Source organism: Equus caballus, chromosome 7 (genome assembly GCF_041296265.1).
Source record: "Equus caballus isolate H_3958 breed thoroughbred chromosome 7, TB-T2T, whole genome shotgun sequence".
Classification (NCBI taxonomy): Eukaryota; Metazoa; Chordata; class Mammalia; order Perissodactyla; family Equidae; genus Equus; species Equus caballus.
The window spans coordinates 51,734,662-51,747,303 of NC_091690.1; the positions used below are offsets into that span (position 1 = coordinate 51,734,662).

Sequence of the window (12,642 nt, forward strand, 5' to 3'; positions counted from 1 at the left end):
TGGCACCTGCGGCCCTGAGGCTTGGCCTGGCCCAGTGGGACCACGGGGTGACAAGACAGCCCCCTCACAGTTCAGGTGGCTTCCGCTGGTTCCCACCACCTCCCAGCCTGCTCAGGTGGGGCCTCCGGCACTGATGAGCCGGGAGGCCTGGGACAGGTGGCTTTGTCCCGAGCCTCAGTTTCTTCATCTGCAAAGTGGGTGGCCCTAACAGCGCCGCCACACAGGGTCATTGTGAGGACTCACGGGCTTTCTAGGTTTCGTCAGCTCTAAGAAGGCATCTATCCTCGAGGCACTAAGATCAGTCCATGCTCCCACAAGAAAAAAGGCTGCCAATTAATGGTAGTTCAGTTAAAACGTCTGGATTCAGCGAAGTTGAAATGTTCTTTTTTTAAAGCGCTCACGTAATTGACGAAATGTGGTAACGGCACATGTGGCCCCTTGGAACCCAGCTCAGCCCTTAAAAAGTGTCTGTAAATGTTACTGATCATGACTGTGATGACGTGAGCAGTGGAAAACGAAAGCGTTGATGAGCGTTTCGGTTCTCTCCATTTCTCATCACTGCCCTCAGTCCCCGGTGCTGTCTACCTTCATCACTTCCTCACTGCCGCCCCAAGTCTGTCATCTCCTCCAGTACTGCGTGGAGCTTCCCCTGAAGGGGAGCTGCGCCAGTCGGGCGTGGCCCTGCTGGGCCTGTAGCGTGGGACCCGCGGAGCCTCCGCACAGGGAAGGCCTGCTCCTCTGGGCAAAGGTGGCTGATGCCCACAGGCTGCTGGGGTGGCCGGGCTCAGCCGCGGACGCAGAGGTCCTCCCCAAGCCGCTGGGGAGGAGGTGGCACGAACAGCGTGTCCCAGACCCCAGGAAGCCCTTGGCCCACATGAAGCGGATGGTGTGCAGACTAGATTTCTTTCCTGGAGACACACAAAGGCCTATGTTGATGCCACACCTGCAGTGGGGGCCTTGAATGGTGGGCCAGACCGGGGCCAAGGCTGGAAAAGGCACAGGCAAGGACAGACGGCAGAGCAGCAGAGCGGTTCGGGACCAGGATGGAGACCCTGGGCCACCTGCCGCCAGCCTTAGAAGGGAAGAAGGCAGGGCACGTGGGCGCTAGCCTCCTGGGGCCCTGGGTCCCAGCTCCGCTCGCAGAGCATCCTCACCGATGGTCCCCCAAAATTCTGTCAATGTCCTCACCTCTGGCATTGCAGACATAATTAGTTAAGAAAAGGTCAGACTGGATGGAGGAGGGTGGCCCCAGACCAATGTGACTGGTGTCCCTTAGAACAAGGGGCAATCTGGACACACACAAAGGGGGAACGCCATGCGAAGATGAAGGCAGCGACGGGGAACACCTCAGACTGCCAGGACACCACCACAAGCCCATGGAAGGAGCCGACCCTGCCAACACCCTGACCTCGGACTGCTAGTGGACAGACTGAGGGACAATCCATTTCTGCTGCTCACACTGTGTCACAGCAGCCACAGCAGGTGCAGAAATGCCCGCAGGTCCCCTGTGGGTGTTGGGTCACGTGAGTAACCCAGGGGCTCGGCCAGGCAGCCCGGGAGATGGAAGGCTCTGGATGCCGCTGTAATAAGGGCACGAGAGCAGAACCGGGGAGAGTGTGATGTCAGTGTTCCCACGCCCTTGTCCGGCAAGCCCGCGAAGACAGCAACTGGGGCGCAGAGGAGTGAGGCACTGAGGGCCTCGGCCGACCTGGCACCACGTGAAGGGCACTGCTTTTATCCTAAAGGCCAAACGAGAAGTCGCGCCACCAGCCATTCAGGGGAAGGCGGGAGCAGGGCCCTTGGCTTGCCTGCGTGGCCTGCATGATGCAGAGGACCCGGGGCCCGCAGAGAAGATGCTGAGGAGGCAGGCCCAGCCCCACTGGGGGCCGCAGAGGACAGCAGCGCCCCTTCACTGTGATGGCAAAACCCCGTCCCTCTGGTGTGCCCCTGGGAGGGGTCTCCCACCATCAGCCATATGAGCTGCCAGGGTTTCCCCAGCCCACCCTAGGCAAGCCCTTCAGTGCCCAGCATCCCTTGCAGGCCAGAAAGCGGGGGTCCAGAGGCAGGAGGAGCGCCGAGAGGCCCTGGGATTGTGCGGCACACCCGCTCCCCACCACCCAGCTGGGTGGCAAGCACCAACCCAGAGTCAGGAGCAAGACTCCAGGAGACCCAGCGGACACAGCTGACACAGGGCCAGCTCCCACCCCCGCCCCCCGTGTCTGTCCTCCTCGCAGCAGCCAGAGGGCGCCCAGGAGAACCCGAGTCAGGTCAGGTCCCTCCTCTGCTCAGAACCCTCCATGGCTCCCATCTCACTCAAGAGCAAGACCAAAACCTGCCTCCCGCTATGGTCCACAGGGCCCTGCACACTCTGCCCTGTCCCCTCCCTGCCCTCACCTCCTTCTCTCCTCTCGTTCACTCCTATCCAGCCATCTCTTCCAACATGCCAGGTACAGTCCTGCCGCAGGGCCTTTGCATGGCCAGGCCCCATTCCCCAGGATTCTGCATGGCTCCTCCCTTCCCGCAGCATCCCTTCCTGATCACTCTATTTTAACTGGCACCTCCACGCCCACCCGGCACTCTCTAGCCCCTCCCCCACTTTGATAGTTCGCCCTTTAACACACCCTACATTTTCTTCCTGACTTCTTTCCTGTCCCGTCCCTGCTGGCTGGCCTTTCTGAGCACAGGGGGCAGGGACGGGCAGCTGTTCCCAGTGCTCAGGACAGGGCCTGGCGCACAGGAGGAGCGAAGGGATGGAAGAGCGAAGGGACGGCGGAGCGGGGACCAGCACGCAGCAGAGGCCTGGGCACCCGGCTGGGGACACGTACTGCAGGAGCGCCTTGGTCTTGCGCGTGGGGTCGTCGGGCCGGAAGTTCTTGTACTCCTCCACCTCCTTCTCCAGGGACAGCAGCTGGCTCTGCAGCTTGCTGCGCAGCGTCGGCAGGGACTCCCGGATGTGGTTGGTCAGTTGCTGCGGGAGAGGCCAGAGGTCAGAGGGCAGCTCTGGGAAGGGGCAGGCCTGCTCTGCCCAGTGAGGGCGCACAGGCCTCGAGGTCCCGAGCCCAGCACACCCCAGGCTCGAGGGAAAGCCACAGAAACAGCCCGCAGGAGCCACACTAGCACAGGGGCGGCCTCGGCAGGGCAGACCCATAGCGGTGTCCATGCCATGGGCACACGCAACTGGGAGCAGCGGCTGGTGTGTGAGGAGGAGGGGGGAGGCAGACAGACAGCATCAGCCTCCTGGCCCTGAGACTCTCAGAACAGCTCAGGTTCGGATCCTGGGCACAGACATGGCACCACTCGCTGGGCCATGCTGAAGCGGCGTCCCACATGACACAACTAGAGGGACCCACAACTAAAAGTATACAACTGTGTACTGGGGGGCTTTGGGGAGAAAAAGGAAAAATAAAATCTTTGGGAAAAAAAAAAGAGAGAGAGACAGAAAGAGAAGGAAAGCACAAGACAGAAGCGACAAAATCACTAACACCCCAAAAGAGAAAAGCAGGCATTGCTGCCATCGTCAGCCTGGGGATGAGGCGGGAAGGAGGCCCACACTCCCGCACGGATCTGACGGTCCCCCAACATCCTGTGTGACCCGGCAGGTCTCAGGGTGGGGGGCTCGGCTCTGGCCTCCACTGGCACCCAGAGCACTGGAGTCGCCCCGGCTCCTGGAGGCACCACGAGGGGAGGCCAGGCCCCCAGGAGGCCCTGCCGCCTGCAGGGAGCTCCACTCCCCCCAGCCCAGGCAGCCCCACTTCCTCCTCGGGCCCTCCCACAGGACACTTCCTTCCCTCCTCCGCCTCCCACTCTGCGCCGGCTCCCTCCGCGGCCCTGGGCCCCACCGACTGCTTGAGCCAGCGTTATCTGGTGACCTGGACTGAGTCTGTCCCCCTGATTAGAGATATGCAGGGACAGGGCCCTGCTCTCCTGATGCCACTGTGTCCCCAAGGCGTGCATGAAGGCAAGACTCTCGGACTGTCGCTCTGAGGCCCTGCCACCATCCAGGAAGTACCCTAAAGCATGGAGGGGGGAATGCCTTGCAACCCCGGTCACCTCAGACAGGCAAACCAGGACAGCTCCTAAGGACGGCCACTGCCTGTAACTGTGTGGCCACATAATCCCACATCGGGGCTCTGCTCCCCAGAGAAACTGGCACATACACACAACGGGGTTAGCCAGATGAGGGCCTGGGTGCCCAGGGACTCCTACACAGCCAGGAAAAGGAGTGGGGAGGGCCCTCTGGCACATGGACGGAGCTCCAGGAGAGACTGCTGAGCAGAAAAGAACAAGTGCACCGGGGAGCACCTGTGACTACGTCATCATTTATGCTAAGAAAGCGAGAGGGGCCAGCCCGGTGGCGCAGCAGTTAAGTGCACACGTTCCGCTTCTGGGCAGCCTGGGGTTCGCCAGTTCAGATCCCAGGTGTGGACATGGCACCGCTTGGCAAGCCATGCTATGGTAGGTGTCCCATATATAAAGTAGACAAAGATGGGCACGGATGTTAGCTCAGGGCCAGGTTTCCTCAGCAAAAAGAGGAGGATGCTGGTGGCAGATATTAGCTCAGGGCTGCTCTTCCTCAAAAAAAAAAAAGAAAAAGAAAAAAAGGATGCTTTCCTTCTGCCAGAAAATTCAAAAAAACATCTAAAAAACAACAAGAAAAGAAAGGGGATTCTGGAAAGTCCTTTTTGCTTTTACGGGCAGAACGAAACTCAGCGTGACTAACAGTGGTGCCCTGTGGGTTGGGTCACGGGGCAGGGGACGGTGCTTCACTCTTTGCTTTTTAAAACTGGTTTGGTTTATGAACGCTGGGAATACGTTACCGATAGAAAAAGGACGATGGGAAGACAACGAACTCCCGGAGCTGCTGGCATTTGAGACGAGCTGCGTCTCAGGCAGCACGCGCTCTGAGCACCCAGCAGACACCCGCCCCAGGGGGCAGGGACGGTGACGATTCGTGACTGACGGACAAGGGGAGGCTGGGCTCCTGGCCAAGGGCCACCTGGGCAGAGGCTGGGGCGGGCTTTTGGACCCAAGAGGGTCAGGCTCCGAAGTCCTCTCACTTAGCTGCTGTCTAGTGCCGCCAGCTACCCTACCCTGGTTCAGGCCAGGCATTCGGAATCCAGGTCACCAACCTCAGGAACCATACGCAAACTTCTGGGTATGTGATTAAATAATTATAATAGTAATTAAAGTAACAGTAATAAATAATAGCGATGGTAATAATAGTACTGGCACCAACTTATTGAACACTCTCTTTACCAGGCCCTGAATCAAATGTGGATTGAACTCATTTTGCTAACACAAGAGCTGCTCTGGACCAAGGCCAGCACCATTGCGGAGGGCAGCTATTGTGCAGTGCACAGCCTGTGCAACTGCACAAAACCCTGGCCATACCTGATTCAGAGTCTTCTGCAGATGCGGGGTGCCCATGCGGTCAGCCATGTGCCGGTAGGCTGGGTGGGAGAGGAAGAACTTCCTCTCAGCCGCCAGTGCTGCACGGATGTCCTTCTTGCCCTCGATGTCCTTCTGGCTGCGGTTCACCACGCCAATGTAGCCTGTGGGGAGAGAGGGTTGGGATGGGCCAGTGTCGGGCAAGCCACGGCGCCTGGCGCCCACTGCGGACCAGGCACAGGGCTGGGCAGGGTGCAGGCGTGGACATGGATCCTGTCCCCACAGCCTGGGTCACGAGCCGTACGCATTACTCAGAGACAACACAGAGGACGCAAACGCAGAGTGCGATGCCAAAGAGCAACGTCCACGTTGGGAGGAAGGAGAGATTACATCCGGCCTGGTGTGAGGAGGGGACAGAGCAGAGCTCTGGGCAAGAGAAGATCCAAAAGCTGAGCTTTAGGGGCTGGCCCGGTGGCACAGCGGTTAAGTTCACGTGCTCCACTTTGGTGGCCTGGGGTTCGCCGGTTCAGATCCCGGGTGCAGACAGGGCACTGCTCGTCAAGCCATGCTGTGGCAGGCGTCCCACATATAAAGAAGAGGAAGATGGGTACGGATGTTAGCTCAGGGCCAGTCTTCCTCAGGAAAAAAAACCCAAAAAATGAAAAAAACAACTTTAAAGATAGGTAAGAAAAAAATCTCAAAAGGAAGGGCAATAGGGGCCAGCTCATCTTGCCCAGTACTGACAGCTACTGTCAAGCTCTCATATTTGAAGTTTGGGTATCCTGGGGCATGTGGGTCCAGAGAGATGAATGGAACAGAACGCAAAGTCCCAAACCACGCCCAGTGGCAGGCGGGAAGGACCGGTGAACACTTCACATTCAACAGGAAACAAACTGGGTTATCCCACAGTCGCTGCTGGCAATGGAACGAAGTTGGGGGCCCCCCAAAATTAATTCTCGAGGAGTCACAGGTTTACACAGAAAACAAGGCACTACAGAAGTACCTGAAGAAAGCGCGGGTGAGTTTTGAAAATGCTTGTATCTGGGTTAACATTTTCTGAAGGAAACCAAGGAACGGTTAACCGTGAGGACATGAGAAGCAGGGCCTGAGGGCGGGGGCCGCCTAATGACAGCCGTGGGGGAAAAGTGTGAAATGTTTTTTAAACACGCAAAACAATTTTTAGGATAAAAGCACTAGTCTGAAGAAGATTTGCAGTATTTGGTGATAAAGGAATTGGGAGAGGACAAGCGGAGGGAGCAGTGTTCAAAAAGCCAGTAGAGCCAGAAGCCCCCGAGCGTGGACACGAGGCACCCAGCGTAGGAACGGGGACCCTGGGCAATAAGTACTTCGCCCAGTGGCTGACGCATGGCAGGTGCTCAGAAAACAGATGTGGTTCCTGTTATTCATATAATTAGCACCTGCCTGCCCTTTTCCTGGCAAGTCTGGTGCTGATATGATTGTTTTTCATCCTCTTCATATCTATCATTATGTCCTCTTTTTTTTTGCTGAGGAAGATTCGCCCTGAGCTAACATCTGCTGCTAATCCTCCTCTTTTTGCTGAGGAAGACTGGCCCTGAGCTAACATCCATGCCCATCTTCCTCTACTTTATATGTGGGAACGCCTACCACAGCATGGCTTGATGAGCAGTGTGTAGGTCCGTGCCTAGGATCCAAACTGGCGAATCCTGGGCTGCTGAAGCGGAGCACACGAACTTGACCGCTACACCACGGGGCTGGCCCCTCATTATGTCCACCACCAGTATCACAGGGAGCAGAAGGAAACAGCAGGGGAGGGAAAGGTGAATGGCTTGGGGTTTGGTTCCTTTAAAGGTGAAAGAGTTTTGTGTCTTTTGTAAACCAAGAAAAGGGCTCCAGCTGGCGGGATTCTGAAAGTCACAGGGCGAGAGGAGAAACCAAGGACAAGAGAATGTGAGGTCCTAAGACGGTAGCAAGCGTAATGGCACAGAGAGAGGAAGAGCCGGGTTTCCCGGAAACAGGAAGGCAGAGGAAGGGGACGGTAACAGCGAGTGGAGAGGAAGGAAGCTGAGGCGCTCTGTGCCATCGGGACACTTGGGTGGCAATGCTGAGCCCAGCTCATGTCCCTCAGGGTCTAAGATGAGGGTCTAAGATGAGTGCAACGGAACATGGGGTCAGGGTGGCTGAGGAGGGCTTGGGGACGGCAGGGTCTGCTCCCCTCTGTAGCACCGACCCTTCCTTCTTAAACCTCTGACACGATTTGCTCTTTACCCCCTGATCCTCACAGCCAAACAGGTTTTGGGGTTCTGCCCCAACCATGCATCTCTCCTGATCAGGGCCACCTCTGACCACGGGATGGCCCAGCAGCACGGGCGGAAGGTGGTAACCAGGGTCTGAATGCTTTCCCCATGGCTAGCCCAGACATCGACAAGGGCACCCTGGGAGCAAAAAAAAGATCTAAATGGTGCCAGCAAGATGTAAGGGCCAGAAGTGCCCACAGTGGAGAGCTGATCCCAGACGGAAGGGACAAGAAAAGAAATGGAAGCAATCAGGAAATAAATGGCTTTAAAAAAAGCAAATAAAAACCTAGATGGACATTCAACACGGCACCACAGAGAAAAACGGGAACCAACCTAAGTGTCCAACAAATGGGGATCAAGTAGCAGCCCATGCACGCCATATAAGGGACTCCACAGGACCTTCAGATGTCACCTTGAAGAAGGTTTACCTGTCACGGGGAAGCGTGCTGATATTCTAGTGAAACGGAAAAGCAGGTCAGACAGCAGCAGGTGCTGGAGAGCTGGCGTTCAAAACCAGCTCCGCCACTTGCGAGTTCTCTGAGCGGGGCCTCAGTCTCCTCCTCCATCAAATGGGGATGAGAAGAGAGCCACTGGGTTGGACTGTGATCAGGATTAAACGGGCTCTTACACATCAGGAGCACAGAACAGTGCCTGGTACAAAGCAGACACTCACTCAATATTTATTCTCACTTTTTGAAAAGAAAAATATTTAGGCTACTCTTGTCAGGAGACCTGAATGTGCACGCGAACCGGAGCCTACTCAGGCCTCCGTCCAGATCCGGCGATCCGTTTACAGGGACCCACCACTGGCCAAACCCTGAATGGGGGCCTGGTCTGGTTTCTTCCACAAAAAAATGGTATAGAAGGAAACGAAGGAGCTGTGAGGGGAGTGGTTTGGACAGAAATGTAGGTATAGGAGACGAGGCCTGGGATTTGTTCTATAATCCCCCATGAAGAAAACACCACCAGGAGGGGAGGTCACGTGGGCGTTCAGGATCAGCCATTTGTTGGTAAGCACCGAGGCTGGGTCCACGGGGGCCCCTCGCATTGTTCCCTCTACCTTCCAGAAGGTTTGAAAAGCTTCATATTAGAAAACAAGTAAGAAAATTAGTGCAAGTTACAAATCCCAGAGAACTTTCTGGAAGGAGGGCCACCAAGTATTAAGCAGTGGTTCTCTGGGGGAAGCGAGGCGGATTCTAGTTTCTTCTTTCTATGTATTTGTTTTCTGATGTTCCAAACGTGAGCAGGTGTGAACTGCGTAACTGAAAACCAAATAAACACAAATCAGAAGAGAAAGACACACAGTTCACTAAGAGGGAAAGTGAGAGGATGCAAGCGGAGCAGGGAAGCCGTCACTTCTGGGCGGTGGGGAAGCGGGGACGGTGACCGTGTGGGAGCACTGGCCGGGCTTCAGGAACGACAAAAACAAAAATATTCTTCTCAAAATATGCTGCTCAAGTCCACCCACCAAGAGTTGCTGCCTCCCTGGCCTGCGTCCCCCAGGCTGCCCCTCCCGTCCCAGGGTCCCAGCCCCCTCCGCACCTCTCCTCAGGGGCAGCAGCTTGTTCTCCAGGATGTCCCTGGCATCGGTGCCTTCATCCATCAGGTCCAGCTTGGTGATGACGCCGATGGTCCGCAGGCCTGAAAGAGCCCAGAGGTCAGAGGGCGCCGCCAGGAAGGAGCGTGGGCCGGTCGCCCCAGGACACCTGGGCCAACTGGGACCCCATGTCAAGGCTGTGTGGCCTGGGACAAGCCAGCACGGCACCTGCCTGGAGCCTGGTCTCCCTTGGGGGCCTGTCCATGAGGATAAACCTGGTGCGTGGCAAACATTCCATCAAGAGATGCTGCCACCGTCACTGTCATTCGAAGGACCTGCAATAGCATCTTGCTGCTGTGGCGTCAGGAGAAAACCTCACGGAGCCCCGATCCTGGGCATCCTGCACACTCTTGAGCTGCGTGCAAAACCCCAACATGACACACACACTTGTGGCGACTGTGTCTAACGTCACCTTTCACCTGAGTGACCAAAATTCCACTCTGGAAACCAGCCCATCGAAGTCATCCTCTCCCCAGGAGCCCTCCCAGCAAAGCCATGCGGCTGCAGATCCACGGCTTCTGCGGGGTTGAGGGCCGCCGTGTGCGTGTGTGTGACACAGGGGACAGAGGGAGGCCCAGGGAGACCTCTGGGGGACACCAAGGTGGGCAGCTCTGCCCCCTCCAGGCCCCTGCCGTGAGTGTGAGCTGGCCTCACCGTTGCCGAGCGCACGGGAGCCACAGCTCGAAACACCACGACGCCGGGGTGGGGTAGGGAGGGGACAAGCAGGGGGCAGAGGGACGTGCCTGGGGAGGGGGCCTAGGGGTGTGGACTCTGCTAGGAATGTCCGATCTCACCGGAGCATTCTTCATGAAAGACGAGACGCAACTCTGCTTTTTAAGAACAAAGACAAGGCAGGAGTGGGCCGCCCGGGGCGCAGCCATGTCCCTAGGTCCTTATGGTCACAGACAAATGCACGTTACAGAAAAATAAAAAAAGATCACCCCTTTATTGAAAATGTGAACAAACTCTGAAAGAATATTTGCCAAGAATGGCCACTAGAACCTCTGTGGGCAGAGGGGCTGTCATTTTTAGGTTCTATGTTTTACATTGGTGACAAATATTTGGGGGCAATGATCGGGAATACTTTTGAACGCAGAAAAATACTTTTTTAAGAAAGAACGCCAGCATCGAGTTCACGCGCGGCGCTTAACTCTACTCACTCAGCTTTTCTCACTGCCTGATCAAGCCTCTGCAATCTGTCACGGTTACACCCCATTTCACGGGACCGGCCTGGGGGGCAGGGAGGCAGTTGGGGCTGTGGGCAGGGGTGACCCCTCCCGGGAAAGCGCACCTGGGATGACCCTGGGGAGGAGCTGCCACAGCCTGTTGGTTGCAGGACAAAGATGCTGGGTGCACAGCCCGGGGCTCTGAGGACCTCACGGGAAAGGGCCACCAGCAGCCACCCTGTGTCAACTGTCCCCAGGCCTGAGCCAGGGCTGGAAATGGGGTGCGTGAACCACAGAGCTCCCTCCAGCTCCCTCCAAACCACTCTGGAATCAGGCAGTTCGAGCGCATTTGGCAGAATGTATTTTCACGTGTGTGATACTCTGCCAAACCTGCACCGCGCCCCACGGCAGCCCACAGGCCTCGCTGACCGGCCCGGCCCCCGCTGCCCTCCCCTCAGCTCGCTCTGCTCCAGCCACACCATGCCGGTGTCCTCGCTGTGTCTTGGGCACCTCAGGCCCAAATCCCACCCAGCCTATTTAGCACCCACTGTCCATTTTCTTGGATTTTGCCTCCTTTCCTCATTCCGGTCTTGCCTCAAATCTCACATCTTCAGAGGCCCTTGACCCCCTCCCACAGCAGTCACTCTAAAGGGCTCTGTTTTCCTCCAGCGCTTACCTCTCTCTGAAATTACCCCACTTGCTTATGTCCTTGTTGGATTCTATCTCCCTCACTGGCATATCAGCTTCCCAGTGGCAGGGACTCTGTCAATTTTGTCCCCTGCAGGGTTCCCAAGGCCAAAACAGAGGCTGGCACACAGCAGGTGCTTAACTGACATTTCCTGAATAAACAGCCACTGGAAAAGTTTGACCAGGAATGCCCTGAGCCAGAGATGCCACAGTCCCCACTACTCCCTATTGCCCCAACTTGCTTCATTCGCTTGTCACTTTTTCTCCTTCCCTGCCCGGCCCCTGAGCTGTTATGGAGATCTCTCCAGACTGCTCAACAGCTCTACAGGCTGGGCTTGCTGCTCCCGTTTCAACAGAGGGCGGGCCAAGAAGTGGGGAGGGTAAGTAACTTCTGGAGGCGGGATCTGGACTCACACCTGTGCCCCGAGAGGGCTGGCCTCTTCCTGGTCCCCTAGACTAGGTTCCTGCACAGGCAAAGTGGGGGCCACCGTGCCTGAGGAGGAATGCCCAACTGCCACACAACAGCCTCCTGGGGGATGCCCTCTGGCACTGTCAGCCCTCCCGGCAAAGCTGTGTCCCAGGAGGACTTTTCCCAGGGAGGCCACATGCAGAAGAAAGCCAGCATGACTTGGAATCAGGGACGCTGAGCAAGCCGCAATGCCCGAGGTGCCCACAAGGGGGCGCCGCTGCGCAGGGCCCGGCGGTTACCTTGGGGGTCAACCTCCTTGGCCAGTTTGAGGGCGTCCGAGTTGGCCAGGTCCATGTTGGCAGGGGTGACGGCCAGGATGAGGCTGCTCTCCCGGCTGATGAACTGGAGGATCATGTCCTTGATCTGGTACTCGATGTCTGGGGGCTGGTCCCCCACAGGTACCTTGGTGATGCCCGGGAGATCGATGAGGGTCAGGTTCAACACTGGGAGGAATCAGAGGGCAAGGCCGTCAGGGCCAGGGTAGTGGAGGGGAGGCCCGCACAGCCCGCAGACCAAGCTCAGCCCCCAAGTGCGGGGGAGGGGCTTGGGCAGGCCTCAGGACATTTGCACCTGCAGACCACAATCACTCTAAATGGCTAAATAAACCTCAGCCCCTCCATGCAGCCAATACCAAGGAGCCGCTAAACTTGTTTTAAAATGATGATACTCTGATAAGAAATATACTCTGAGATGCATTCATACAAAAAAGAGGCACAAACCATTTTTATATTATGCTCCAATTTGAGTCAAAGTGGTGAAACATACATACATGATCTACACATGTATGTATTCATAACTGCTTATCTATGCATTATATGTTATTTGCAGAACTTAAAATATATTTGCAATGTGTGCAGCCAGGTAGGGTTTTGCTGTATATTCTTTCGTAATTTTTTAATGAGAGCCAAAGATAGGCATCATTTATTCAAAGACAAATTTTAAAACTCATCACAAGGGGGCCCTATTGAGGAGTTGAGAGTCTGCTGGAATATTCCCCAAGTGCTATCTGAGCTAGCCATCTGTGCCTCTAGGCCAGAGGCCGTCCACGGCTGCAGGCTG

At 56.4% G+C, this 12,642-nt stretch overlaps 1 protein-coding gene across 20 annotated transcripts in view; it reads right to left on the bottom strand.

Annotated features, from left to right (window-relative positions):
- Window positions 1-12,642, bottom strand: part of DNM2 (dynamin 2) — a 78,608-nt gene that overhangs the window by 26,783 nt on the left and 39,183 nt on the right. For all 20 annotated transcript variants that reach the window (XM_070274095.1, XM_070274092.1, XM_070274098.1 and 17 more), the window contains 4 exons: window positions 11,823-12,026; window positions 9,207-9,305; window positions 5,392-5,552; window positions 2,826-2,968 (listed from right to left, as the gene is read on the bottom strand). In XM_070274095.1, coding sequence (XP_070130196.1) covers window positions 2,826-2,968; window positions 5,392-5,552; window positions 9,207-9,305; window positions 11,823-12,026 — 607 coding nt within the window. The remainder of the gene's footprint in view (window positions 1-2,825; window positions 2,969-5,391; window positions 5,553-9,206; window positions 9,306-11,822; window positions 12,027-12,642) is intronic.